Source organism: Acomys russatus, chromosome 23 (genome assembly GCF_903995435.1).
Source record: "Acomys russatus chromosome 23, mAcoRus1.1, whole genome shotgun sequence".
NCBI classification, from domain to species: domain Eukaryota; kingdom Metazoa; phylum Chordata; class Mammalia; order Rodentia; family Muridae; genus Acomys; species Acomys russatus.
Window position 1 is genome coordinate 11,302,560 of NC_067159.1, and position 27,324 is coordinate 11,329,883.

Consider the following 27,324-nt stretch of genomic DNA (forward strand, 5'->3'; position numbering starts at 1 on the left):
ATCTTTCCCCACTTCTAGTATAGTGTTCTCTCTGGGACCCATTTTATCAAAAGGAAACACTTCCTCAGTAGACACATGGCCCCAGTGCACATACCCGCTCAGACCCTTGGCCAGCCTTTTAGCCTCTCTGAGATTACCTTCCATCTGGAAATGGAGCGCTCACTCCCACACATGCTCTGAGTAATAAATGAGATCATATATTGTGTGTAAACTTTGTGTGTAAACTTGTACACAAGTGATCTATTATTGTAAACTGTACTGAGAACATTGTCATGCTGTAAGGGGGCGGTATCTGACAGACCTTCATGAAAAATAAACTAATAAAATCGATGCTCAAGAGGGTAAGGCAAGCAGGATGCCTCGGTGGGTAAATGCCCTTGCCACCAAGCCTGAAGACCTGAGTCTGAGCCCTGGGATCCACATAGTAGGGAAGGGATGCAAGTTGTTCTCTGACCTCCATGCATGTGCTATGGCGCGCACACATGTTCATGCATGAGCTGCCTCCCCACACAGACACACAATAAATAAATGTAACAAGAATTAGTGTGTAGCTAGAGCTGGAGCTCAGCAGAGGAGGCTTGCCTAGCATGTCCGAGGTTCTGGGTTCTATCCCCAGCACCACAAGAAACATAACATCGATTATACAATACTCAGGAGGCAAGTGGGTCTCTGTGAGTTCAAGGCCAGCCTGGCCTACAGAGTGAGTTCCAGGACAGCCAGGGCTACCCAGAGAAACCCTGTCTCGAAAAGCAAAACAAAACAAACAAGTAAACAAAAAAGCAACTACAAAATAGCAGGCCTGTTTCTACATCCTTTCCCTAACGCCGTGAGGTAGATACGATCATTAGCTCTTCTATTTTAGAGGAAAAGACATGGAGGCACAATTGCTTCTCAGGCTCCCGCTAAGATTGTGCATCAAGGGGGCTGGAGAGATGGCTCAGAGGTTAAGAGCACTGGCTGTTCTTCCATAGGTCCTGAGTTCAATTCCCAACACCCACATGGTCACTCATAATCACCTACAATGAGATCTGGTGCCCTCTCCTGGAGCGCAGGAGCACATGCAAGCAAAAACACTGTATACATAATAAATCTTTTTAAAAAATTGCACATCAAAACTGCAGCATGGACAAGCATCGTGCTGGGTGGTGAAGCTGAGATCTGAGCCTGGTGCATGTGTTCTGGAGTCCCTGCTCTTGAACTTTAAGCACTGGTATTAGGAAACTGCTGGTATTTAATGTAGCACAAAGGGTTTGATTTGAGCTACAGAGCTAAGGTGCTTCTAGTTCAGCTTATACCATCTCTGCCCCGAATATCTGGTTCCCAAGAAACTGCAGATTCAATCTTGTAAGATCTCAGCTAGTGAAGGCTCGTTTCCTTTCTCAGGGAGATTTAGTCACGTCTCTTTTTTCTGCCTCCATTGGGTGCTACACTCAGTTGCTAGCCTGATCCTATTGCACCATGCAGAGTTACTCCATTTGTGTGTTCATGTAGGCAGATTTCTGCTCTTTGGTTCAACTCTGGCTGCAGCACCAAGGCCTGTCCTCACAGGCACTCAAGGTATATGAGTGTGTGACCTGGTATTCTGCTACTGTCTTCATGCTCACTTCCATGCTAGGCTTTTATTGGACTCTCATTGCACCTTTTCCGGCCTCTCTCACTGAAAAGAGTTACGTCCCCAGTAAAGGTGACTTTCCTTGTCCTGCAAGTTGATGAAGTAGTCAAAGGGGCAGACTGAGAATTTGGTGACAGAAGAAGAGCTCTAAGAATTTGACTTCTTGACTAACAATTTCATGACAACTCTTGGATAGAAATCAGTTTATGCGGCATTGACCACAACACAGTTTTTCTACAGCTACCTTGTCATTCAAACCCGTACACAACTGCTAAGTTAGAAATGGGGCCAAAGACAGACCAACAAAGGCCACCATTGATAGAGATGGAGCAGGGGAGAGAAATAAGAATTAAAGTGGAAAGACAGGAATTTAGACGTTTGCCTAGAAACTTCCTCCCAGATCTAAACTTTCTTGTCTGGCTGAAAAATCTACACACGTTTGTCAAGTTCTGTGTAGAAAAATAGGGCTTTTGTATCAGGAGTGTAGAAGTAAGCAAGCCACAGGTCAATGGCTGGTTCTGGGTTAGCAAGCACATATCGTAACACCTGTGTGACATGTGGGACTGTCTAGAAGGGGTGTGAGTCTATACAAATGAGCCTTGTGCTGGGTTTGTACATGTTTCTGTATAAGAAGGGAAAGAAAGGGTCATGATGAAGGTTCCTAGGAGGAAAAGGTAGACCAGATATCTGTCTCTTCTTGCTTGTTTCACAGCCTACCCTGGAGTCTAGACGTAGTAACCATCACTGGGCTGTCTGATAGTATCTCTCTTACACCAGTGTTCTGACATATCCTTAAATGACCAGGTCTTACTTTTTCCTTCTCTTAAACAAATGTATGTTTGTGGGCTGGGTTTATGCATTAAGTGCAATGCCCATGGAAGCTGAGAGTAGTGTATCAGATCCCCTAGAGCTGGAAATACAGGCATGAGCTGCCCCTCGTGGGTGCCATGGGTTCTGGGAAACCCAACTCAGGTTATCTGCAAGAGCAGGACACACTTTTAGCCACCAAGCCATCTCTCCAGCTCCAGGTCCTGTTGGAGGTTGGTCTGTTGTATTTTGATGCTAACCCTGCCTGCTAACCTGTTTGACCAATAAAAGGCCATCATACCTGGCCAGGGCAAATGGGATCGGTGTGGCTAAGGTTCCAGGGTTTGGAGAGAGACAGAATCTGGGGAGAAGGAAAGATCGGAGGGGAAGGGAGGAGGAGGAGGAAGGCTGCCATAGGTTAGGTGGAAGAGAAGCACATGGCCGGCGTGGATGGAGGATTTGGCCCAGATGAAGAACATTAGCAAGTATTTGGGATTATGGACGGGAGGTAGCTTGGTAGAAATTATAAGAAGCAGATGGCATGGGATTGGGACAGGGATCCCATGCCTGCCCCACTATAGGAAGAAGTTTAGGGGATCAACATCTGCCCTGCTCCAGGTTAACTAAGGCTATTTTAAAATATAACATATATCTGTGTTTTGATTGATTGATAGCGGGTTAGAAAATACTGCCATAATAATAATTATAGGCCTAATAATAAGCATTGTTAGGCCTACTGGTAATTTAATAGCAACAAGGTCCTGTTTTTCAAATTGGAATGTTTTGGGATTTTTTTTGTTTTTTGTTTTTGGTTTTTGGTTTTTCGAGACAGGGTTTGTCTGTGTTATCTTGGCTGTCCTGGACTCACTTTGTAGACCAGGCTGGCCTCGAACTCACAGTGATCTGCCTGCCTCTGCCTCCCAAGTGCTAGGATTAAAGGTGTGTGCCACCACCGCCCGGCTTCAAATTGGAATGTTTTTAGAGGCTTCTCTTCACTTTCCTTTAGAGCACTGAGACATGTCTAGAAAGAAAGAAAGAAAGAAAGAAAGAAAGAAAGAAAGAAAGAAAGAAAGAAGCAAGTAAAAATGTCTTGTGTCTAGTGGATTCAACTTAGACTATAAAAGATCCTAACTTCTTTCTTCAGCATTTGTTGTCAAAATGGTTATGCTCATAGCCTGATTTGATCATTCTACAAGGTAGGCATGTATTGAAATATCACATTTTACCCCATATATGCTGCTAACTACTTTTGCAAATTATCATGGCCAAATTAGTTAAAACCAGATTCTTCCTCTTCCTCTTCCTCTTCTTCTTCTTCTTCTTCTTCCTTTCCTTCTCCTTCTTTGTCTTCGTCTTCTTTTTAATCTGTGTACACAGGCTGTCTCTCTCTAAGCCAGGATTCAAGAAGCCAGCATTGGACAAGGGCAAGGTAAGGGTTTTTATAGCCCAGGGGTAGGGGGTTTCCAAATGGGGAATTTGGCAGGCAAATAGGTGGGGTTACAGGAGCAAAACATAACGAGGTGGTCATAATAACTTTTTGAAACAAAGGTAGGGTTGCAAGATGGTCATAACAATCTCCTGAAACTAAGGCAGGGTTTCAAGGTAGTCACAACAACTTTTAAAAATACAGACATGGTTGCTATTTCCTGGAACAGGCAAGAACAGAACCACTTGTAGTTAAGGTTACAGGTGGAGCATAGCCCAATTTTTGAGAAACAGAGATTTAATCATAAATAAGAATGAACCTAGTTTGTCTTGATTATAGGATGGCTTTCAAACAGAAAGTGGAGGCTGGTTTATCAATATATATGTAACTACTATTTGTCATTAAAAAAAATTGAAAAAGTTGTGTTTATCAATATAACCGCTTGGTTTTTATAGGTTAATTATGATAATAGATTTTTTTAACAAGTGATTAGGCATGGTGTTTGCCTATAATTCAGCACTTGGGAGGTAAAGATTGAGGGAGCAGACATTCAAAGTCGAGCTAGACCTGGTGCCACATACCTTTAACTCTTGCACCCAAGAGGTAAATGCAGGTTGATCTCTGTGAGTTCAAGGTCAGCCTCATTTACAGAATGAGTGCCAGGCAGCCAGGCCTACACAGTATGATCCCATCTCAAAAAAAGAAAAATTTTTTTTTCAAAGACAGCCTCTGTACCTCTGCTGCATTCTGAGGTTAAGCCAATAGCAAATGAGTAAACAACAAAGAATTACTGTCTTCAGTGGACCAATAGGTTGGGTCTCCTAGTTTCTTTTTTGTGTTCACTGGTACCCCCACTCCTCTCCCACATACTCCCCTCAAAAACATCACCTGAGTATTTGTCAGGATCACACGGATGGCAAGAGGTTTCTCCTTTACTTGAATAAGAGTTGGCTGGGCAAAGCTTGCAGAAAGGGGAGCCCTGCTTGGCGGCGTATGTGCCAGGCTTGCAGGGGAAACACTCTGAGGTGTAGGCCACCCCTAGGGAGAAAGAATGGCATAGAAAATCAAAGGTTGAGCCCAGACATCAAGGCCCTGGGGACCACTGTGCATCCTCCCTTAGAAACCAAAGGTCCAGGAAGCCAGCAGCGGACCTCAGACCTAAGCCCACCCTCTGTACCTGTGATGGCGATGTTTCTAACAAGCACAGGCTTGGACACTTTGGACCACACTGAGAAAGCTGTGGTTCTCCAGTAGAGGACGTTATTGCCTCTATTTAGTTCCATCTTTAAAAAAAAAAAAAAAAGACATAAATTTAGTGTTAATTCATCATAAAAATGGGCACTGCTAATTTGCCTTGGTCCTTTGCTGAATCAGCAGAGCCTATCCTGACCTTTTCCTTTGTCTTCCTCATCTTGGCCTTTTGAAGCTTTGACTTTCTTTCTTTCTTTTTCTTTTTAGGTTTTTCAAGATAGGGTTTCTCTGTGTAGCCTTGGCTGTCTCAGACTCGCTTTGTAGACCAGGCTGGCCTCGAACTCACAGTGATCTGCCTGCCTCTGCCTCCCGAGTGCTGGGATTAAAGGCATGTGCCACCACGCCCAGCTCGAAGGTTTGACTTTCTAACCCTCTCCCTCTCTTCCCTGATCCTCCATACACAATCCCTGCATCACATATGTTACGAGCATCTCTTATGGGGAGATCATAACAGGACCAGAAGGGACTGGCAGTAAGGGAGACTGGCATTCGTTCATTCTTCTCTGGTTTTCCAGAAAACTCATCTCAAAGCCAGAAAGTTCTGGCTCCTGGGATGAAGTCACAGGAGCAAACTGGGCACCATCTGGCCTGATCCAGCAACTATGAGGAGAAGAATCGCTGCACCATACATGCCTCAGACTCCCCCCTCCATGGGCTCTGGAGCAGATGCTCTCCTTTAGGGCTGTCCTGGGCCCCTCTTTTGGGACCAGAGGGGTGCTAGTGCAGTACTCACACTGTGGAACTCCCATCCTTTCTCTGTAGTTTTCATCCACCTAGAGTCATCGGCATTGGGCTGGCACTGGTCATTCTGGACCTGAGGCAGAAAGGATTTGGGAGGAGAGGCTCAGCATCCTGAGGAAATAAGGTCCTCACTCCATGCTGCACGATGCTCTCCAACGGTGTCCTCAAGGGAGAGGAGCAGCCAGGTCCCTCCAGGACCAAACTGAGAACATACAACCTACACACAACAATGTCTGAGCACTGCCCCCAGAGAATGGGCTTGCAACTCTGCCACTTACATGTCAGAACAAGTCTGAACAAGACGACACCCGGGATTTTCACAGGCTCTGCCCTCCCCCCTCTGTGTTCTTTGCCTTGTGCCTTTTCTTCTCAGCTCCCCGGGGGCCTCGGCTCATTTTGCTCACGGTTTTCCCTAGAGGGTAAACCAAAGAAAACTCCCAAACACAGCTACCTTTGTGATTGATTCCTACAAATGAGTCTGAGCCTCAGGGAGTCTGGACCTCTCCTTTCACCCTTCCTCCCTCCCTCCCTCCCTCTCTCCCTCCCTCTCTCCCAGCTAAAAGCTTACAAAAAACTCGAAGATGATGCTAGAATCCGGATAGTAGTACTCGAAGTTAACTGTGCCGGACTGCTTTAGGTTGACGGCATACATTAGTGTGGCTGTGCACTCATCTGTGTTGGAGGCGATGTAGTCTCCCCGGGGGACCCACTTGGACCTGTGAAGGAAGAGGGGCCAAGCACTATGGTGGCACTGTGCCTCCCAGACCTTTGTGCCACATTGTTAGGATCCATGTTCTCCTGTTTGTTAGGGCTTCTGGGGGAATTCCAGACTGAGGAGTCAAAAGCTGAAGCTTGGTTGGAGCTGGAGAGATGGCTCAGTGGTTAAGAGCACTGGCTGCTCTGCCACAGGACCCGGGTTCAATTCCCAGCGCCCACATAGCAGCTCACGTTTGCCTGTCATTCCAGTTCTAGGGGATCTACATAGGCACATATGTAGGCAAAACATACAAAATAAAAATAAATTTTTAAAAAAGCTGAAGCTTGGATCTTGTGGTGGCTTGAATGAGCAAGGCTTAAATGCTTAGTCCCTGGTCAGTGGACCGTTTGGGAAGGATTAGGAGGCGTGGCTTTGTTGAAGGAGGTGTGTCATCAGGGGTGGGCTTTGAGGCTTCAAAAGCCCACATCAGGCTAGCTAGTCCTGTGCTCCCCTTCTGCCTTCAGATCAGATGTGAAGCTCTCCTTGACTGCTCCAGTGCCATGCCTGTCTGCTTCCCACCATGTTTGTCATTGACTAAGCAATCCCCCCAAATTAAATGCCTTCTTTTCAGAGTTGCCTTGGCTGGGTGTTGGTGGTACACACCCTTGATCCCAGCACTTGGGAGGAAGAGGCAGGCAGATGTCTATGAGTTCAAGGCTAGCCTGATCCTCTGAGCCAGTCAAAATGCTATGAATAGTGACTGTTGAATGTTCATCCCTAAATGGAACATCCATTTACTTTCTCCACCAAGACTCAGGGAACATTGAGGGAGAGGAATTAAAGGATATTATAAAAACCAGAGGATGGGGAGGAACGCTGTGAAGTGCTGTCTTTTGGACAAAGCATGAGTGTTATACTCAGGAACTCACAGACAGTAGCTGTGGTTGCCTGTTCAAGACCAAGCCAGTCAACACTCCGGCACACAGGGGGGGGTGGGACAGGTGAAGTTACATCCCTAGCTAAAAAGCTATGGGAGGGGATCGCTTTTCTTTATGAGCATAACCTCTGGTAAGTCATCCCTAATCCAGTAAATACCACCACAGCATGCACATGCAAACAACTCTAATTAAACTGGACCATTCATGTGATATATATGTCACATATATGTTATATATATGTCATATTTATGACATGTTGGGAAGAAGAGAGGGTCCAGAGGGAATAGGAGAGGTTTAAGGGACAGGCATTTGGGATGAATGCGTTCAAAATACATTATGCATATAAAATTATCAAAGACTAAAAAACATTATTAAAAGCAAAACAAAGAGGTCAAGTGCAGCAGGAGCAACCATGCGCCTTCACTAGCCCCTCCCCTTTCTTCTAGCATGTCTCTCCCCAACTTCCAAGTGGAGTTGTAGTCATTTTTTTAAAATGGAATTTTGCCTTTATTTTAAAAACTTTCTTTTTTTCATAATAAAAATTTTTTTATTAATTCATTCATATTACATCTCAATGGTTATCCCATCCCTTGTATCCTCCCATTCCTCCCTCCCTCCCATTTTTCCCCTTACTTCCCTCCCCTATGACTGTGACTGAGGGGGAACCTCCCCCCTGTATATGCTCATAGGGTATCAAGTCTCTTCTTGGTAGCCTGCTATCCTTCCTCTGAGTGCCACCAGGCCTCCCCATCCAGGGGACATGGTCAAATATGGGGCACCAGAGTTCATGTGAAACTCAGTCCCCACTCTCCACTCAACTGTGGAGAATGTCCTGTCCATTGGCTGGATCTGGGTAGGGGTTTGAAGTTTACTGCACGTATTGTCCTTGGCTGGTGCCATAGTTTGAGCAGAACCCCTGGGCCCAGATCTGCTTATCATAATGTTCTTCTTGTAGGTTTCTAGGACCCTCTGTGGGGTTGTAGTCTTAACTCTGGTGTTTAACACTCTCACGAAGTTCTCTGTATGCATCTCTAAACAACACACTGCATCTTGTTGTTCGGCGTGTTTTAAACACCATGTAAATGACATCATACTTAATTTTTTAAAACTTACTTAGTTGGCAGGGAGGCTGGTATACAATGGTATGGGATTCATCCAAACTCACACATATAGCTCTTCTATGTGTGAGTATCTATCTACCTACCTATATCTATTTACATACATATATATACATGCATACACGTATACACACACACACATATATATGTGTATATATATATATGTATATGTATGTGTGTGTGTGTGTGTGTGTGTGTGTGTGTGTGTGTGTGTGTGTAAAATGGGGATGGAACCCAGGGTCTAACCTTTGCTAGCTATGTGCTCTTTCACTGACCCCATACATCCTAGCCCTTTTATCTTTCCTACTATCTGACAGTCTTTGCATGATTCTTGTTTATTTATGTGCCACATTGGTTTGTGACTACTGGGTGTTTAGAACGCTTCCAGGATTTTGTTATTTTTCACATTCTGCTGTGAACATTCTTGTCCCTGTGTCCTTATCCACATCTGAGTGCAGTGCTTGGGAGCAGTTGCTGACTCCTGCAGTATCTGAACTTCCAGCTTCACCGACTGCTGCTGCCACCTTGTTCCCCCAATATGCGTATCAATTTACACTGACTGGCAGTTTAAGAGGGTCCCTGTTGCTCAGTGTCCTCTAGCAGATTTGGAACTAACAGACTTTCTGCTTGCCATATGATATGGTGAGGAATGTACAGTCTAATTGGGCTTTGGTCTGCTTCCTTGGCCGTTGGTGAAGCTATACGTGCTTTCTGAAGCTTTCTTGCAACTGGAGTCCTTTTCTGGCCATACTTTAATACTCCATTTACTTATCTTGCTGGCTGGCCCGTGGATTCTCTGAGAGGACAGAAACCAAACATGTCTTGCATAATAATCTAGCCTCCCTAGTCTCTAGCTCTGTGCCTGGCAATCAAGGATCTCAGGGGATCAAACATGATGTGAGGAAAGGGCAAATTGAGACAGTTCTGCTGTTTCTGTTTTGCCTGAGACTAGCCAAGACTCCCAGCAGCTTAACAATGGCTATGAAGTGAGCCTTAAGCTGGTCCACAGTGTCCCATGTTTGCTCCAACCACATAGCCTTACAAGCTTAATAGTCAGTATTGCCTGTTTGTTTGTTTTTCAAGACAGGGTTTCTCTGTGTAACTCTGGCTGTCTTTGAACATACTCTGTAGACCAGGTTGGCCTCAAACTCACAGAGATCTGCTGCCTTGGCGTCTTTGTTTGTTTTTTGAGACAGTTTTTCTGTGTAGCCTTGGCTCTCCTGGACTTGCTTTGTAGACCAGGCTGGCTTCAAACTCACAGTGATCTGCCTGCCTCTGCCTCCCGAGTGCTGGGATTACAGGTGTGTGCCACCACACGCGGTGAGACCCTTTCTTAATAAAAACAATAAAAAAAATAAAATAAAATCAGATGATTAAATGTCTGCTTTGTGGCTCAAATACTAGTTCTTTTATGAGATTTAAGTATAGAAATGGGCGCTAGGATTGGGTGAGGCCCTAGTTTCAAGCCCAGCAGCACAAAAACAAACTGAAATGAGAAATCAAAGCCCTTTTTGTTCATTTGTTTGCTTTGGTTTCTTTTCTGACACACTCTCTGTAAGGATTGCTTTGTGTAACTTTTTATCCTGGTGTTTTCTTCCCTGGAGCCCAGCACTGCCTGTCACATGACTGTGTTATTTGAAGGTGGTGGTGCGGTGCGGTGCGGAGGAGCCTTAAAAAGCTCAGGGCTGGCTCTGAGTACCCGCCTCACCAGTGTGTCAAGCTAGGAAGCTAAGATGGAATGCTTAACCTCGCTGGGCCTCCAGTTTCTCACTCTGCAATGGAAATCACATGCCAATTTTACTGGGATCCTGTGCCGGTTCAAGAAAAATCTTCCCCGTTAAACACCCAGCATAGGGCCGAGTCCCTAAAAGGCACATCTGAAATATATATTCAGTTCTCCAACCGCGACCCCTCCCCAACTCATCCCCACTCTGGGGAGACTGGCAGAGCTCCTTCTGAGCTGGGAATGTTCCTAGTTTGTCACCAAAGCCAGCAATATGACCAACGCTTTATTCACTCCCTTTTAATCAGGCTGATGAGGGTTATACGGAGACTTAAGATTCCACTGAGAAAATACAATTAGGTTTGTTTGTTTGTTTGTATGTTTGTTTTTAAACCTGCTGTGCCATTAGAGGTTTGTCACCCTTCATCTGCCTGCCTCTATTTCTTTACGCATTTCCCTCTCATGGATGTCTGTTGATCAGTGGTAGCAGTCACTTCCAATAGTCCTCCCTCTCTCCCTCCTGCCTCCAGCCTCAGGAGGACCACAGGAGAGACTACCCAGAGAACCTCTCAGCCCCTTCCCCCAGGAGATGTGTGTGCTGTTTCCCAAACTCACGAGGTACAGTTCTCAGTGGACTCCGAGACGCTGTCATCGACTTCCAAGTTGGCCGAGAGGCTGGCAAAGCCATGAGGCAGTTCATCCCACTCATCAAACCGGATGCCAGTGCCGAGGGAGTAGCGACCCTCTGCGCAGGGCTTGCAGGACTGGTCCTTCATATCCAGAAATTCCCCAGCATTGCAAGAGAAAGCTGAAAAGCAGGGCAGGGACAAAGGTGGGTTGCTCAGATCACTGTGATCTCTGGAGGAGTGATGGGGCTGGAGGTAATATAGAGCCCAGACCTCAGGGTCAGGATCTCGGGGTCTGGACCACTAAAACTCAGGGCTAAGGGATATCTTTGTATAAAGTCATAAAGACAAAAGATGGATTTGTGGTTGCCATGGGTGACGTAGGAGACTGCAGAGAGACTGTCACTAAGAACTTTCTTTTCAGCCTCTTAGTGTCCCAAAACTTGAGTGGTTAAGAGTTACTGTGAACAGCTGGGCTCTGGTGGCACACACATTTCATCCCAGTGCTTGGAAGGCAGAGGCATGCAGATCTCTTGATTTCCAGGACAGCCAGAGCTACACAGAGAAACCCTGTTTTGACCCCACCCAAAAGATTCTAACAGCCCTGAACTTTGCCTGATAAAGGGTAGAATTTACAGTGTGCAAGAAGTGGTATCTTTGGAGGCAGAGGAAGAGTGTTTCGAGTTTAAGATCACCCTTTTCTGTACAGTAAGATTTAAGCCAGCCAAGGCTACACAGAGATCTTTTCTCTATTAAGGAAAATAAAACTAAATATCCTAGCAAAAGTAGTTGTGTCTCAATAAAGCTAATTTTTTTTTTTTTTTTAAAAGAAGAAAGGATTTAAAGCCAGGCAAGGTGGTGACTCTCCTGTAATTCTACCATTTGAGAAGGGAAGGTGGGAGTTCAGTCTCATTTACATGAGAGCTGGAGAGAGAGAGAGAAAGAAAGAGAGAGAGACAGAGACAGAGACACAGAGAGATTGAGACTGATTTAGGGCTGGGCAGGCTCTGCCTTGCTAGGGGACTTGGATGACCTGTTTCCTTGATGATGCTTCAGCCAGGAGGATGCTGGGCCTTCTGGACCATGTAAAGTCCTTCAGCCTTCACCCTCAACCCCATCCTCTGGCCTCTATCTCTTCCTTTCAGATTCTTCTATTGCCATGGAAGCTGAGTTTCTCAGCATCTGCTAAGCCACTGCGATGCCTTCCCGACTACTTCCTGATTTCCTGTTTTGATTTATTCTATAGCCTTAGGTATCTTTCTATAACATGGATTTGTACGATTAGTCTCTCTTTGAAAATAAGTGCTTGTTTCAGTAGCACATGTACTGGGAATGGAACTATACAGAGGCCAGGTAACAACAGCAGTGGCACAGCTTTTGGGTTCGGGCATTAAGCTTCTGGCCTGGCATTCAGCCTTCTACAAGTTCCTGGATCCTAACTTCCCAGCCTAGTTTCCTGTTGCATGTTTCTCCATCTTAATCCTGGTGCCTCCTCTGTGAGCCCTAGTTCCCTGTGTCTCCAAACTTCTGCTTTGCTCCTCCTAGCTACCCCTTCGTGAGAACCCTTAATTCTAGCTCTTCCTCACACTGTACTAACAAGTTCTATCTACCTGGTATCCTCGGGGGTGGGTGGGTGGGGGGAGGGCTGGGCTCCCCCAGGAAGTGACTGGCTCAGGGAGGACACTGCCATCCCAGGAGCACCACAAAGGTTTGCAGAAGAGACGGACTGAATACCTGCTCCCTCTTGTGTGTCCTTAGTGCTTGTAGGCAGCATGGGTGCATCGGCATGCTCACACACAGTAGGTGCTTAGGTATGCAGGGGCTCATTAATGTCCACTGTGTCAAGTGAGGATGGCTCTTTTGCTTCTGTTAGTTAAACCTCGGTTCTGCCCAGATCTCAGCCACACCCATTCTCACTCCCTGACCTAGATCCTGGGCTAAACCAATGGAATTTGAACGTCCTTCAGCTCCTTTGCATCTCTTTAAATAATCTCTCAATTCCGGTTTCTTTTATTCATTGTTATTCCCTTTGCATTCCTAAAAACAGGGCACTGGGGATGGAGAAGCTGTAAAGTCAGAGTCGGGAGAGGTGGGGAGGGAGTTGCAAGTCACCGCTTTCCAGTCATATCGACAGTGGGAAGCATCTTGCTTCCTGAAGTGATGCCCAGTGCATTTTAAAAGCCTGAATCTGCACAAGCTCATTTTCTTTGGTTTCCTTTTCAAGAACAAAAGCAAACTGGAATATTGCCCAATGACTGCTGTAGCTGGTTGAGAGAAATACAGACAGGCAGAAAAAAAGAATGAAAGAGGTGTGTGTGTGTGTGTGTGTGTGTGTGTGTGTGCGTGTGTGTGAGTCTGTGTGTGTTGCGACAGGGTTTCTCTATGTAGTCCTGGCTGTCCTAGAGCTCATTATGTAGACCAGACTGTCCTCTAACTGACAAAGATCCACCTGCCTCTACCTCCCAAGTGCTAGCCTTAATGGTGGTGCCACCACTCCTGCTAAATAAAATTTCTGCACCTGCACCACATTTCAGAAGGGTTGGGGAAAAGATCTGTTGTCTGTACCATCAGGAAGAGCCTAACTTGGATGGCAGGAAGCTTAGGTCAGTGGTCAGAGCTAAGTATCAGGGAGACCCTGGAACAGGAAGGCTGCTTACAGCACTCGGTGCCCTTGACGGGGTCTGGAAGGCTGGTGCACAGGCCCGGGGTGTGCGGCACGGCGACCCTCCACCTGGATCCTGTGCTGTCACACGCTGTGTACTCATAATGGTACTCTGACTGCAAGGGAAAGAACAGTGGGCAGAAGGTCCATTAGCAGAGATCAAACATTGAGTGTTCCGGCCAGTATGGGGGCTGCTGACACCCTTCATTACAGTAATGGCCCCAGGGAGGACCCTGGCAAAGAGTGAGGCATCGTAGTACCCAATGGTTACAAGGCTCCTGGGAGAAATACAATGATTTGGATCAACTTTTCCCCACCTGGCTGTGGTCTATCACTTAGAGCGTTTGTGTATGTGTGTGAGTCTCTTTGTTGTTGTGTGTACATATTGTCCTAGTGGAGGGAAGGAATGGAAGAATTAAGGAACAAACCAAGGCTGGTCATGTAACTCAGCCGGCAGAGTGCTTGCATTGCGTAGTATGCACCAAGCTCTCACTTTTAGGATCAGAAGTTCAAAGTCATCCTTGGCTGTATATGGAGCTCAAGGTTAGCCCTGGCAACCTAAGACTGAGGGCCCCCCCACCTCCCCGCCACACACACACACACAAAAATCTGTAAATAGGAGGAGTTTTTCTTGTCAAAACAGAACTTAAAAACAAGGACATTCCCCCTGGGAGGCTTGCTCTTTTCTGGGATGAGACAGGTGTTGGGAGGTAAGGGAGATGCGGGGAGGCGGGGGGGGGGGGGGGGGAACAGGGGAGTGGGGGCAGAATTGGAGGAAATAGAGGGAGGAGCAGCTGTGGTCTGGATGTACTGTATGAGAGAAGAATTAAAAGGAAAAAAAAAAAAAAAAAACCAAGGACATCCTAAAACGAAAGGCTGCCCCATATGTGTGTGTGTGTGTGTGTGTGTGTGTGTGTGTGTGTGTGTATAATGTGTGTGTGATTGTCACACAGGCTTTATTTCTAGCTCTCCTTCTGCTCAGAAAGGCTCCGAAACGCCCATGGCACCACATAAATGTCACGTTCAGCCCAGCAGTTGATGTGCCGCCATCACACACACACCTGTCCACACTTAATTTCCCTGTGCGAGGGGCACTCGTGTCCAGCTGCTTTACCTGCGCTGGAACAGCCAATTTGGCACAGCTGCCAAGTCAAGCACGGAGGGAAACAACAACGAGCACTGCTCAGGCGAGGAGACACAGATGGTGTGCCAAGCACACCCCCAAACCACCCCCTACCCCCCTCATCCCCCAACCCCCAACCCCCCTACCCCCCCCACCCCCCACCCCTGGGGTTTCCAGTCCTTAGAGCCTCCCCATAAACCACCGAACTGACTGCTTTTGTTCTGTCGAACAGTTCATGCTCGGAGCTTACCGAGAGCTGCGCTCACACATAAAATTTTTGTTACTGTCTCTATAAGCAAAGCAGAATGAATGTTTCCTTTCCATCCACACAAAAGCCGGATTCTACAGCAGGCATGATTGCAGGCAGCTGAGGCTGCCTACAAGACAGGCTGCAGTCAGTTAACTGACGAGGACGAGGAAGACGCTTTACTTTTGCAAAGAAGCGCACTCTATCCTAAGATACGGAACTTTTCCAGTTAACATCTATAAAACCAATGTGTAGAGACGGCAGAGAAGCATGTGTCGCCAGGCATGGTGGCGCACGCTGTAGGGCTCAATTTTCTTAACAATTATACTTTATTATGAACTCACTAACAGAGTGTACCTCACTTACAACCTGACTAACCCAAACAATAGGAAAAGGAGATTAAAGAACACAATAATGAAACCTTAAGGATATCAGTTCTGAGGAACGATTCTCCCCAGCGTAGTCAGCAGGCCCTCAGCAAACCCATATAATTCAACCAAGGTTGCTGCCGGAACCTGGAACAGCAACCAAGGCCCAGAGCCTCAGCCGGAGCCCAAAGCCTTGAAGCCTTCCCTGGAGCAGTTCTCTCTAGGAGCGTTCCTCGAAGTGTTGATGAACAGTCAAAACAATCCCAAGTCCTCGCCAAAGCCCCCTGGTTTGGATTAAATTATATATCTCCTCTCAGAGTCTCTACTGGGATGTTTTCAGATGACAGCATCCAAGCTCCCCCATGAAGTGGTTTGACTTCCAAGTGAAAAAACATCCTGCTCTCTCACAAGTCTGTTCCCCATCCCACACTTGGGAATCAACACAAAAACATGTCTATCTCTCCTATAGCACGCCTTTAATCCCAGCTGGGATTAAAGGTGTGGGCCACCACGCCGGCATGCAGTATGATCTTACGGAGGTTCTTCCGTCTCTGGTGACAATAGCTTGTGTCAGGTTGACACAGTTCCAAGGGCTGAGTGCAGCAGGTGCTTTTACTGACAGGCCCGTCTCTTGGCCTGGCCTTGGAGTCTCCACATAGCCAAGGACAGCCTCGAATTCCTTAATCTTCCTGCCTCCAACTCTCAAAAGCTGGGATTTACGGGTTTGCACCGCCACACCCTTCTTCCGAAGCTTGACTTTTTACCAGAATTTGTGGCTTTGGAATTAAATGTCAGTTTCAGCAAGGAGAGAAAGACCATCGGGATGAGTGTTTGTGCCCTGGGCTGCCAGCGATCTGGGCCTCCTTTTCTTCATGGTTTCAGTTGTTTCCTCTCCTCAGAGATACATATCCTGTCGTTGAGAGGTAAGTAGGCCAACTAAGCCTATCTTCATTTCAGCTCTAAAAATGATACTTTCCAAAGGGTCGCAGTGCAAGAATGAGGGTTAAGTAAAATCCACAGTATGCATATTCAACAGATATTTGGTAATGAGGCAGAAAGCATTCTATCTGTGAACCCAGTTGCCCTGGCTCGTAGAGTGCTTTCACAGTTCCCTAGGAGGCAAACCGAGAAGGAGTTGTTTTTTCTTCCTTGTAGAGTTGGCTGTCCAGTGGGGCGAAATGGCTCGCTTGTCCAAGGTCACACAACCTGTTCGTCACTGAGCCGGAACCCAGACTGTCCCAGGAGGAATCCTCTCCCGCTTTTATAGGTCTGACAAAGCACAAACTCACACTGGGCCAAATTCCACAGCCAAATCTAAAGATTAAATATGACACTGTGGGTCATCTGCCAGCAGCCAAACTAGCTTAGCTTCTGAGGCCTGAGAATTAGCGTTAAAATAGCTAATCTCCTCACGCAGGTTAATTTTAATTCACTCTAATTGCATTTGGCCTTTTGAAGGCACATGGGCCAAAGCCTTTTCATTGGTTTTCATTTGGTGTCTCTAGGTGCTATGAGGCGAAGAGATTTTCTGGGGGAAATGGTTGTTCTGCGCCTCAGAAAGTTTCCCTTTTAATGCGTGTTAATTTTCTCCGTGCCACTTGGGAAGGGTCACAGTATGCAAGGTTGCTAGCTCGGCTGCAGCTGTCTGAAAAATGAGCTGTGCTTTAAGATCACATCGTGAAAGCCAAGCCTGGACAGAGTCAGAGCAGGAAACACCCGCAGGTTTGCCCAGCTCTACTCACTCTCCTGTGCGGATATCAGTTCCTCAAGGATGTTAGTGGCTTTTCTCATCGCTCTGGCCAAATAGTGGCTAGGAAGCAACTTAAGGGAGAAAAGGCTGGTTTTGGATGGTGTTCTGAGGAAATATAGTCTGTTTGGGCAGGGAAGACATGTCAGGGAGCATGAAACTAGACCAGGAAGCAGAGAGAAGGGCATGCCATCCCTTGTCTGGCTTTCTCCTGTCCCCTTCTTATTCAGTCAAGGACCCCCAACCCATATACCGATGCCAGTCACAGCCAGTGTGGGTGTCACCCTCAGGTCATCCTTTCTAGAAACATCTTCACAGCTCTACCACTCAAACGTGTGCCTCACTAACATCCTAGGCATTTCTTTTCATCTTAGATTTTTCTTTTTTAATGTTATGTGTATGAATGTTTTGTGTGCATGTGCACCATGTGCATGCCTGTGCCCAAAGCAGTGAGGCAAAGGCGTCAGTTGCCCTGGAGCTGCAGTTCAGGTGGGTCCTGAGAATTGAACCCAGGCTCTTAACCGCTGAACCGTCTCTCCAGCCCCATGTCCTAGGCATTTCTTAATTCCATCAATTTGATACAATTATACAATTCATTGTCATCAATTACCCAGGTCATCTGTTTTTGAAAGTCCACAGAGAGAGAGAGAGAGAGAGAGAGAGAGAGAGAGAGAGAGAGAGAGAGAAGAGAGAGAGGGGGAGGGGAGGGAGGGAGGGATCTGTTCAGCACAATTTCTCCTTCTCTCCATACAAAGGTATGACACATATCTAAACTTTAGTATCAGACACAACAGGACGTGGTTGTTCCCTGCTCCTAGGAAATCAGTAAAAGGTTTCTTTTCTAAACCTTTTTTTGGGATCACACAAATGAGACTTATCCTAAGCACTGCCATTTCGTTTTCAGACTCCATTTTGATCATAAGATGAAATTAAGGTCAAGTTCCCAGGCTCTGGGGGGGAGCTTTGCAGATGGCTAGCCAGTTTCCTCCCTCTTCTTCTTTTGTTCCCCAAAACATAATGATTGTTTCTAACCATGAGAGAACAAATGATTCTGTTTGAAGAAAAATTGTGACTGTAACTTGGCACAGATACTTATGGATTTTGAACTTAAAAACTCTGTGATGTTCTCTCTTGGGGTTGGGGTGGAAGTCTGTTCTGCAGCCCTGATTGGTCAGTAGCGGCCTGAGCACAATAAAGTTTTGTCATCTGCTTAAATACTAAGATGAATATTTGAAGACACAGTCCCCTCCGTAGTCTGTGCTATTGTCCCTGACTTGTCAGTTTTTGCTGCCTAATTAAAATAAACTTGTTTTGCTGGACTCTCGTGCCTGCTTGGGTTGTTTTGGATTTGGGGGCCCTAATACTTTAATTAATCCATGCCCCATCCATCTCACACCACCCAGGCAAGTAACACTCCTGGTCACTCAAGAAAGAATAGAGGAAAGCCTTCAGGGTGGAGATCACTCTGCCTAATATTGAACCTTATCGGTTGGTAGCACTGATCTTCCAGCTTTAGAATTCACTCACATGGAGCTGGAGTGATGGCTCAAAGGTTAAGAGCACTGGCTGATCTTCCTAGAGGTTCTGAGTTCAATTCCCAGCAACCACAGGATGGCTCATAACCATCTATAATGAGATCTGGTGCCCTCTTCTGGCAGGTAGGAAAAAAGAATTCACTTGTTGTATTTTTAGTCTTTGTCCAAATATCAATATACGGGTGGACAAACATATCAGCAAGTTCGGCTGTGTTTGAATGGGGATCTGTCCTTCCTGGGTACAGTTTTTGCTCTGGGATCCACCCCTGGTACCACATAAACTGGGTGTAGTGGTACAAGCCTGTAATCCAGAATTTGGGATGTAGAGGCAAAAGGATCATAAGTTTAAGGTCGTCCTCAGCTACAGGCTGGAATTTGAGGCCAGCCTGAGCTACATGAGACTCTGATGCAAACAAACAAAACCAGAAAGTTTCTTCCTCCTTTCCTTTCAAGTCATGTATCTTTTTCTTCTCTCTCTCTCTCCTTTTAAATTATCATCAAGGGAACACATGAGATTTTGGAGATCGTTGGTGATCTATAGATTGCATCTTTGGGGTATATTTGGGTGGCATCTACAGATAGGAAAAATATACACTGAAGAGCTGGTGACAAAAAAATTTTGGCCCACAGTGCAGTAGTACGAAGCCCACAAGAGATCTGAGGTGCCTTAAGTAAAAGGCAATCGTGCTATCTCATTGCCGTTTCTTTCTTTCTTTCTTTCTTTCTTTCTTTCTTTCTTTCTTTCTTTCTTTTTCTTTCTTTCTTTTTTTGGTTTTTCAAGACAGGGTTTCTCTGTGTAACAGCTCTGGCTGTCCTGGAACTCACTCTGTAGTCCAGGCTGGCTTTGAACTCACGAGATCCGCCTGCCTCTGCCTCCCAAGTGCTGGGATTAAAGGCGTATGCCACCACTGCCCGGCTCATTGCCATTTCAGGATGCTCGGCTTCTCTAAGCTTACAATTGCCTCATGGGAAAACAGGAACACACAAGTCCAGGTTGTGGTGTGCCTTACTGTGGGATCTGACCCAGCTATTTTGAGTTTGAGTCTGTGTTTAAGACTGCCAGTGTTGCCAGGTGTGGTGGCGCACGCCTGTAATCCCAGAACTCGGGGAGGCAGAAGCAGGTGGATCTCTGTGAGTTCGAGGCCATCCTGATCTACAAAGTGAGTCCAAGAGAGCCAAGGCTACACAGAGAAACCTTGACTCGAAAAGCAAACAAACAATTGCTAGTGTTTAAGAGCAGCCAGTACTGGCTCCTGTCACACTCACAAGTGTGTGCAGGCCTCAACACTGGCTCTCAAGATGATGAGGACTTGGCAAGGAAAGTGTTTCACAGATTTCTCAAACAAGGGCCAAAGCAGTGTGGAATGGGAGGGATGGACACATGCTGTCCCTTCGTAGGGAACTGCATCAACAGTGGACGTGTGCTGGTGTGACCTGCCTAGTGTCCTCTGGAAACACTGGCCCCTTTAGGAAGACTTGGCACCAGGCGATGGCTTTGGTGGGACTGTTGGATGAGATGGCTCGCCTGCCATGGGACAGCACAAGACCCATGCTAGGCCATCAGATTTTCTCCTAAAATGAGTGAGATGAATGAAGGGAGTGGGGACATCTGGCCATTGAGTAGAGACCTGAGGTGGGTTGGAACTGAGTGGAGGATGGGACAGAGAAGTTGCACCGCAGCTGTCCAAAGCCCTCCTGACTTCTCAGGTCTGCTGGCCATGGCCCCGCCCACCTAAGTCCACAGAGGTAAAACCGCTATCCTAAGGGCAAGAACCCAGTCAGGAAGGAAAGAACACTGTGCAAGGAGTTCACATCGTCAGGATGAGAGACAGCAGAATTGCATCTGTCAGGGACTAGATGGAGAAGGAGGGGCGTGTCCATGGAAACAGAGTTTTACAAGACAGTTCTGTGGCATGCCGATGACACAACGATAGTATAAGTGTCCCTAAGGCCAGTGAGCTGAACACTTACGAACGGCTAAGATGGGAGGTGGAGACATGGTTTGGCAGTTAAGAGTGCTGGCTGCTCTCCCGTGACATCTGAGTTTGAGCCCCAGCACCTCCATGCTGCTACAGCCATATGTAACTCCAGTTCTAGAGAATTCCACACCCTGTTCTTGTCTCTCCAGGCTTCAGGCATAAAAGTGGTGCACAGACATGCATGGAGGTAAAACATGTACCCGAATAAATAAAAACAGCTAAAATGGTAAATTTTGCTATGTGTCAAACTAAAAAGCTACCATTTTTTTAAAATTACATTAATTAGCTTATTTGTGTGACACAGCATGCGTGTGAGAAGAGGTCGGAGGACAATTTTCAAGAGTCCGTTCCCTCCTGCCACCATGTGGGTCCCAGGGATTGAACCCAGGCCCTCAGGCTTGGCTGAAGGTGCCTTTACCCGATGAACCATCTCACTAGCCCTGTCCTATAAATAAAGGGAAAAGTGGGATGACTGGGTGTGGTAGCACAAACCTGTAATCCCAGTACTCAGGGAGTGGAGGGAAAAGGATTGCAAAATCAAGACCAGTCTAAATTTTTTTTTTTAAGGGGTTATGCCATGAGTCCTGGAGGACATGCCCAGCCTCAGGGTTGCTCTGTTAAATAGGCCTTCCCATGGAGACTTGCTTACCTGGCAGTCAAAATTCAAGAAACAGCTCCAGCCGGGCACAGTGGCACAGGCCTGTAATCCCAGCACTTGGGAGGTAGAGGCAGGAGGATTGCTGTGAGTTCGAGGCCAGCCTGGTCTACAAAGTGAGTCCAGGACAGGCAGGGCTGTCTTAAACCTCTCCTCCACCCCACCCCACCCACCCCCCAAAAAAAAAAAAAGAAAAAAAAAAGAAACAGGTCCAATTATTTTAGGAAAAAAATGTATTTTCAATTATTATTCAGTCAACTGACTCAACTCAAAAAGACACCAAGAGGGAGCAGTGGCAGACCGCATGGTCTTACTGGTTATGCCCCTGCAGCAGTGACTCCCTGAGGGTTACCAGATTATTATTAACAAAATCTTAAAGCATTTTTGTTGCAACTGTGCAAAAAAAAAAAAAATGTATTAACTGCTAAAAAAAATGTTTTCTTTTCAAGTATTCTGTTCTCTTACAATTAAACTAGTTAAGCTCTGTCAATATTGGTGATGTGGGACATATCTGGTCTTTCTTCTTCTAGAGAGACAGACACTCTCAGCATTATGAGTCTGAGGCCCTGGGATCTCAAAGAGTCCCAATTTTCACAGAGATGATACCCGTATGGTGGGGAGGAGACAGATCATAAAGTGCACACTAAGAAAGGAAGCTGCCATTCCATGAGCTTGTTTGCCCTACCCCACCCCCATCTCCACCCTCCTCCCCCTCTCTCATCTCCCCTCCCCCCACCCCCCCATTTCCCTAGCAGAAGCTCTTGATGCCTGAGGACTCCCAGCAAAGACAGGAGCCCATCTCTAACGCTAAGGTGATGCTAAATGCTGAACAATCCTGGTTCTTTTTCTGACTGAGAGAGGTTTGAAAGCCACAGCAAGCAGGATTCCAAAGACACTTAGCTTTGCTTCTAGAAATAGCCCCTGCAATAGCAGAGAGAGAGAGAGAGAGGACAGATGGCTGGCGGAAACACCTAAGAGACAAGACTAGATGACCGGGTGGCAGTGGGGCATCCTATCCTCCTCTTCCTGCCAGGGCATTCCACCAGCCGGGCTGCCAAGGGCGCTGCTTACAGATGGCCAGGACTGGCAGCGGAGTCAAAAGGCGAGCAGGGCGTCTGGTGTGACGACTTAATTCAGAGCGTATTCACCGCAGAGGCATGGGGACCTGAGCTGAGATCGCAAGAACTGACGTAAACCCAGGCACGTGCGTGACATTCTCAAAGAATCAATACAAACATTATGTATTGTGTTAAAAAGCCAGGCATGGTAGCTTATGCCTGTAACCATAGAAGTGGAAAGATGGACCAATGGGCTACAAGGATCCCTGGGCTTTCTGGCTACCTCATCCAGCTGAAGTCATCGGGCTCCAGGTTCAGTGAGAGACCCTGTCTCAAAAAAAAAAAAAAAGTGGAGATAAACCAAGGTAGACATCAATGTCAGTCTGTGGCCACACACATGCATAGACATGTGCATATGCACCTGTACACACATGGTAGATAGGTAGGTAGGTAGATAGATAGCAATAACATTTTTTAAAAGAAAAAATAGATTTGCTGTGAGCTCACCAAGAAAAAAAAATTCCGTTCCCAATTTTATTTCACTCCTGTATTTATAAACCTTTAAGCCAGAGCTGACTTTCAGTTGGTCAAGCCAGAGAAGTGTCCCTGTCCGAGACCCAGAAGCATCTACCATCTCTCAGCGAACCACGTTCCCTACAAATGTGCACTGCGTACTGGGTGGCCTGGGAGAACTGGTTTTAATTATTTTGCTGTGTCTATCTCTTCCCAGATTTTTTTTTTTTTTTTTTTTTTTTTTTTACGTATATGCTGGGTGCAGTGATGTGGGGAGCAAGTGAAGGGGACTGAGCTTGGGGTGGGTGGGGGTGAGGCCTTACATATGTGCCACCGGTGAGCTATATTTCCAGTCTTCAGGGAGAATTCTCCCCTTCTGGGTCATTGAAACCTGAAACCATGGCTGTGTAGTTCCAGTCACCCCAGGAAGCAGATTGGAAAGTGCCAGGGTTTGTCTTGGCTAGGAGAGGGGTTCTCAGAAACATGTTCTTTTTTTTTTTTTTTTTTTTTGGTTTTTCGAGGACAGGGTTTCTCTGTGTAGCCTTGGCCATCCTGGACTCACTTTGTAGACCAGGCTGGCCTCGAACTCACAGCGATCCGCCTGCCTCTGCCTCTCGAGTGCTGGGATTAAAGGCGTGCGCCACCACGCCCAGCAAGAACAAGTTCTTAAGCAAACCTGAGTTATCGCTAGAGGCGATTGTGACTAAGGCCTAGGGTTCTGGGAAAGACACTTCCTGCCCTCACCCCCACCGCCCTTCCTCTCCCCCGCCCCCCCCCCATACCGCCTCCTCTCCTCCCCGTTAACCTCTCCCCTCCCTTAACCACCACCACCACCCCACCACCCCGCCTCAGCCATTCTCCTTCCTCCTCTCAGATTCCCTGAAAAACAGCTTCTTTGGACATAATATTAAGTGATTCAAGTGTCAAGTGCCACTGAGCACAGGGTAGTAGTTGCTTCTTGGCTCAGAAAGCACCGGACCCAGACTGGACCGGATCCCGTGGATTAATGGCCGGTAACGTAGCCTTTTGTTTCCCCCTCAGTCCTCCCTGTTCCTCCTTCTCACCCCCTCTCTCCCTTCCCTTTACAGGGAAATAGGAATAAGCTCCACTCTGCTCAGAAACTTGGGAAATCAGAGAAATGTCACAATTTGAAATATCAGCCCTCATCATGAGACTTTGAAGCGCAGCCCTAGCTGATGTTTCCCTGTGATGCATGGATGGCTTGAGGCTCTGGAGCGAAGCAACCTGAACTCTCTCCCTCGTCCATTAGGAAGGTGGTGATGGATCTTTCCTATTGTTTTCTAGCATGGCAGACTGCAAGGAGGTGGGGAGGGCAGCCACTTGCCTCTCCACCTTTTTGTTTGTTTGTTTTTGTTTTTCGAGACAGGGTTTCTCTGTGTAGCCCTGGCTGCCCTGGACTCACTTTGTAGACATCTCTGGCCTTGAACTCACAGAGATCTGCCTGCCTCTGCCTTTCAAGTGCTGGCATTAAAGGTGTGTGCCATCTCCACCCATGGAGGTGACTGGTACCTTTAATTCCAGCACCCACCCCAACCCCTTTAGGACCACCTGTACAGAAGTACGTCTTATACTGTATCTGTCTGCTCATCAAAGCTTCCTGGACAGTGTGTGTGGACCTCTACATTACCTTCCCTCTTTCAGGACTCAGGGTTCTAAGTATGAACTTAGGTATTGGTGCTGAGGAGGTGGCTCAGAGGTTAAAAACACTGGCTACTCTTTCAGAGGACCGGGTTCAGTTTCAAGCACTCAAACCTTGTGGCTCACAACCATCTATAACTCTAGTTCCAGGGGATCTGATGCCCTCCTCTGGACTCCGAGGGCAACAGTCACAAGCACGGTACACAGAAATACATGCAGACAAAATATTCATACACATAAATAAATAAAATAGTTTATCCCATTTGTTACATAATAACAAGTTTCCTATAAGATTCTTAGCCTGTGGTGTATAGGCCACTTCTGTATGTGACAGGATACAGAATTCAGCCATGTATGTTTTCCTGGGCAGCAAGTTCATGCTTTTCATTAACTTTATTTTCTTCTTCTTCTTCTTCTTCTTCTTCTTCTTCTTCTTCTTCTTCTTCTTCTTCTTCTTCTTTTTCTTTTTCTTCTTCTTTTCCGGTTTTTGAGACAGGGTTTCTCTGTAGCCTTGGATGTCCTGGACTCACTCTGTAGACCAGGCTAGCCTCGAACTCACAGCGATCCACCTGCCTTTGCCTCCCGAGTGCTGGGATTAAAGGCGTGTGCCACCACGCCCGGCTTATCACCTCTTTTTTACACAGAAAAACCTAATTGATAGTTTGAGGTCATTTAATATTTTACTAAGCCAAGTCTGTAATACTTTAACCAAGGAATTTTCAAGTTATGCTCTGGAGCCCAAGGATTTAGAAAGACAGCCCTCATGAAAGGAAGTAGGAGATGTCCTTTTAATGGGATTACATGTTTATAGTTCTTAGGTGAAATTTTATTCACATTGAATGGTTCGTACTTCAGAGCAATTAGAGTGCTGGGGTCTTCTTGAGACAGGGGCACGTGTGACCCAGGCTGACCATGGGTTCACTTCTGACCCTCCTATTGCCACCTCCCAAAGGGTGGGATTACAGGCATGTACCACCATGCCCACATCTTAATTATAGTTTACATTTTTATTTGTGTATATGTGGGGGTGGGGCAGGAGTGAACACCTGCTATGACCTCCATGTGGAGGTAGAGGACAACTTGAGGAAGTGCGTTCTCTTGGGGATTAAGTTTGGTTGTCAGCCTTGGCAGCAAGAGCCGAGCTCCATGCTTGGTTTTATGTGGTGCTGGAGAGCAAGGCCAGCTTCGAGTGTCCTGGGCAAGCATGCCGCTGTCAACTGAGCTATATCTTGTCCCAGAATACCAGAGTCTTTACTTGAATGCTGGGCACTGAAGGAGACCCACAGGGTTAAGGATGCCTTATGGCTTTCCTCTGAGTGCTCCCAATGACCAGTTGTTTCCTCTCCCCCAACATACAAGACCCCCTTCCCCCACAGCAGGCACCAGTCTCAGCAGCTACCAAGCAACAGGCCTCAAGCTAGCTGGTCCCAGCCAGCTGTCCTCTACCATGTGAGGTTGCCTAGCAACATGGTGCCGGGAGTACTGGGGATCCCAGGTTAAAGAGTCTGGGAGAATCTTGTCCTTTGGTTGCTGCTGCTCAGAATTGCTCTTTTCTACTCTAGGTTTCGGCTTCTCCTTTTACCCAAACGACACCACTCCCACTTACCCCAGGGACACATTAAACAAAGCAAGTATTGGGATCCTCCATGTCCTGGGCCAGGCTGGATACTGTCCCCGCTGTCCCATCTGTCTGCAGTAGCATGGACTGTCTGTCTGTTTTGAGCATAGCATTGGCCCCTAGGAGACACTGAGCAGCAGTCTTGTAAGGATGAACCAACTGGACTGATAAGGTGCTGACCAGTGAGCCCTGGTGCTGGGCACTTGGCTGGCATCCCACGCATCTTTAGTCCCCTAGCTCTTCTGAAGTCTTGCTAATTTAATGCCTGCTGTCTGACTTTCCAGTTGACAGTGACAGTCTCCTCCCCTGGGTCTCACTGAATTATTGCTCCCTCAAATCCACAGTGATTTGCCCCCATAGAACTTACTATCATCCGACACACCCCATAACCTACCATATTTTTCCAGACTATAAGATGCAGTAAAACAAGAAAAACAGTAAAAACAGCAATCGGATCATAAGGTGCACTGTAGCATCCCCCGCCCCCCCCCCCACTTTTGGGGGAAAAGTGTGTCTTTTTTTTTTTAAGATTTATTTCTTATGTATACAGTATTCTGCCTGCATGTACACCTGCACACAAGAAGAGGGCACCAGACCTCATTACAGATGGTTGTGAGCCACCATGTGGTTGCTGGGAATTGAACTCAGGACCTCTGGAAGAGTAGCCAGTGCTCTTAACCTCCGAGCCATCTCTCCAGCCCGGGAAAGTGCGTCTTATGGTCTGAAAAATAAAGTAGTTGTTTGTTGCATCGTCCCCATGACAGATCACCTGTGAGCTCCACTGGACTTGGCCATTTAGTGAGTTCACAGATATAACAGGAATGCCCAGAATCGTGCCAGAGACAGCAGCTAGCCACAAGGAATCGCTGAATGGATGAACAATGGAGAATCTCTGGAGCTGTGTAAGGGTCCGGGCCCTGTTCTCGTCCTACCACTCCATGCTGCGGGGTTGTGGGTCCGCCAGATCTCCCTAGTCTATGAATTGGATATGTCACGCTGTGCTGAGAGAACGAAACAGCCCCACCTCACACCTCAAAATGTGGGTGGCCACAACCATCTCTTAGGGTGACTGTGAGTCTGTTCAGGGAAAGTTCTTGGAAGTTAAAATGTAAAAGGTAGGTGAAAGAGGGACGAGGCTCATGGGTTGTAGAACTTTGGTTCAACCTTCCAGTCTTAAAAAAAAAAAAAAAACCTGCGTCTTGGTAGGACCTGCCTGAGGGG

The 27,324-nt window shown here is 46.8% G+C and overlaps 1 protein-coding gene across 2 annotated transcripts in view; it reads right to left on the reverse strand.

Moving 5' to 3' along the window:
• Elapor1 (endosome-lysosome associated apoptosis and autophagy regulator 1) overlaps positions 1-27,324 on the reverse strand; it is a 74,418-nt gene that overhangs the window by 19,466 nt on the left and 27,628 nt on the right. For both annotated transcript variants that reach the window (XM_051165657.1, XM_051165658.1), the window contains exons 2-7: positions 13,597-13,717; positions 10,929-11,121; positions 6,406-6,553; positions 5,830-5,910; positions 5,023-5,128; positions 4,734-4,883 (exon numbers count right to left, since the gene is read on the reverse strand). In XM_051165657.1, coding sequence (XP_051021614.1) covers positions 4,734-4,883; positions 5,023-5,128; positions 5,830-5,910; positions 6,406-6,553; positions 10,929-11,121; positions 13,597-13,717 — 799 coding nt within the window. The remainder of the gene's footprint in view (positions 1-4,733; positions 4,884-5,022; positions 5,129-5,829; positions 5,911-6,405; positions 6,554-10,928; positions 11,122-13,596; positions 13,718-27,324) is intronic.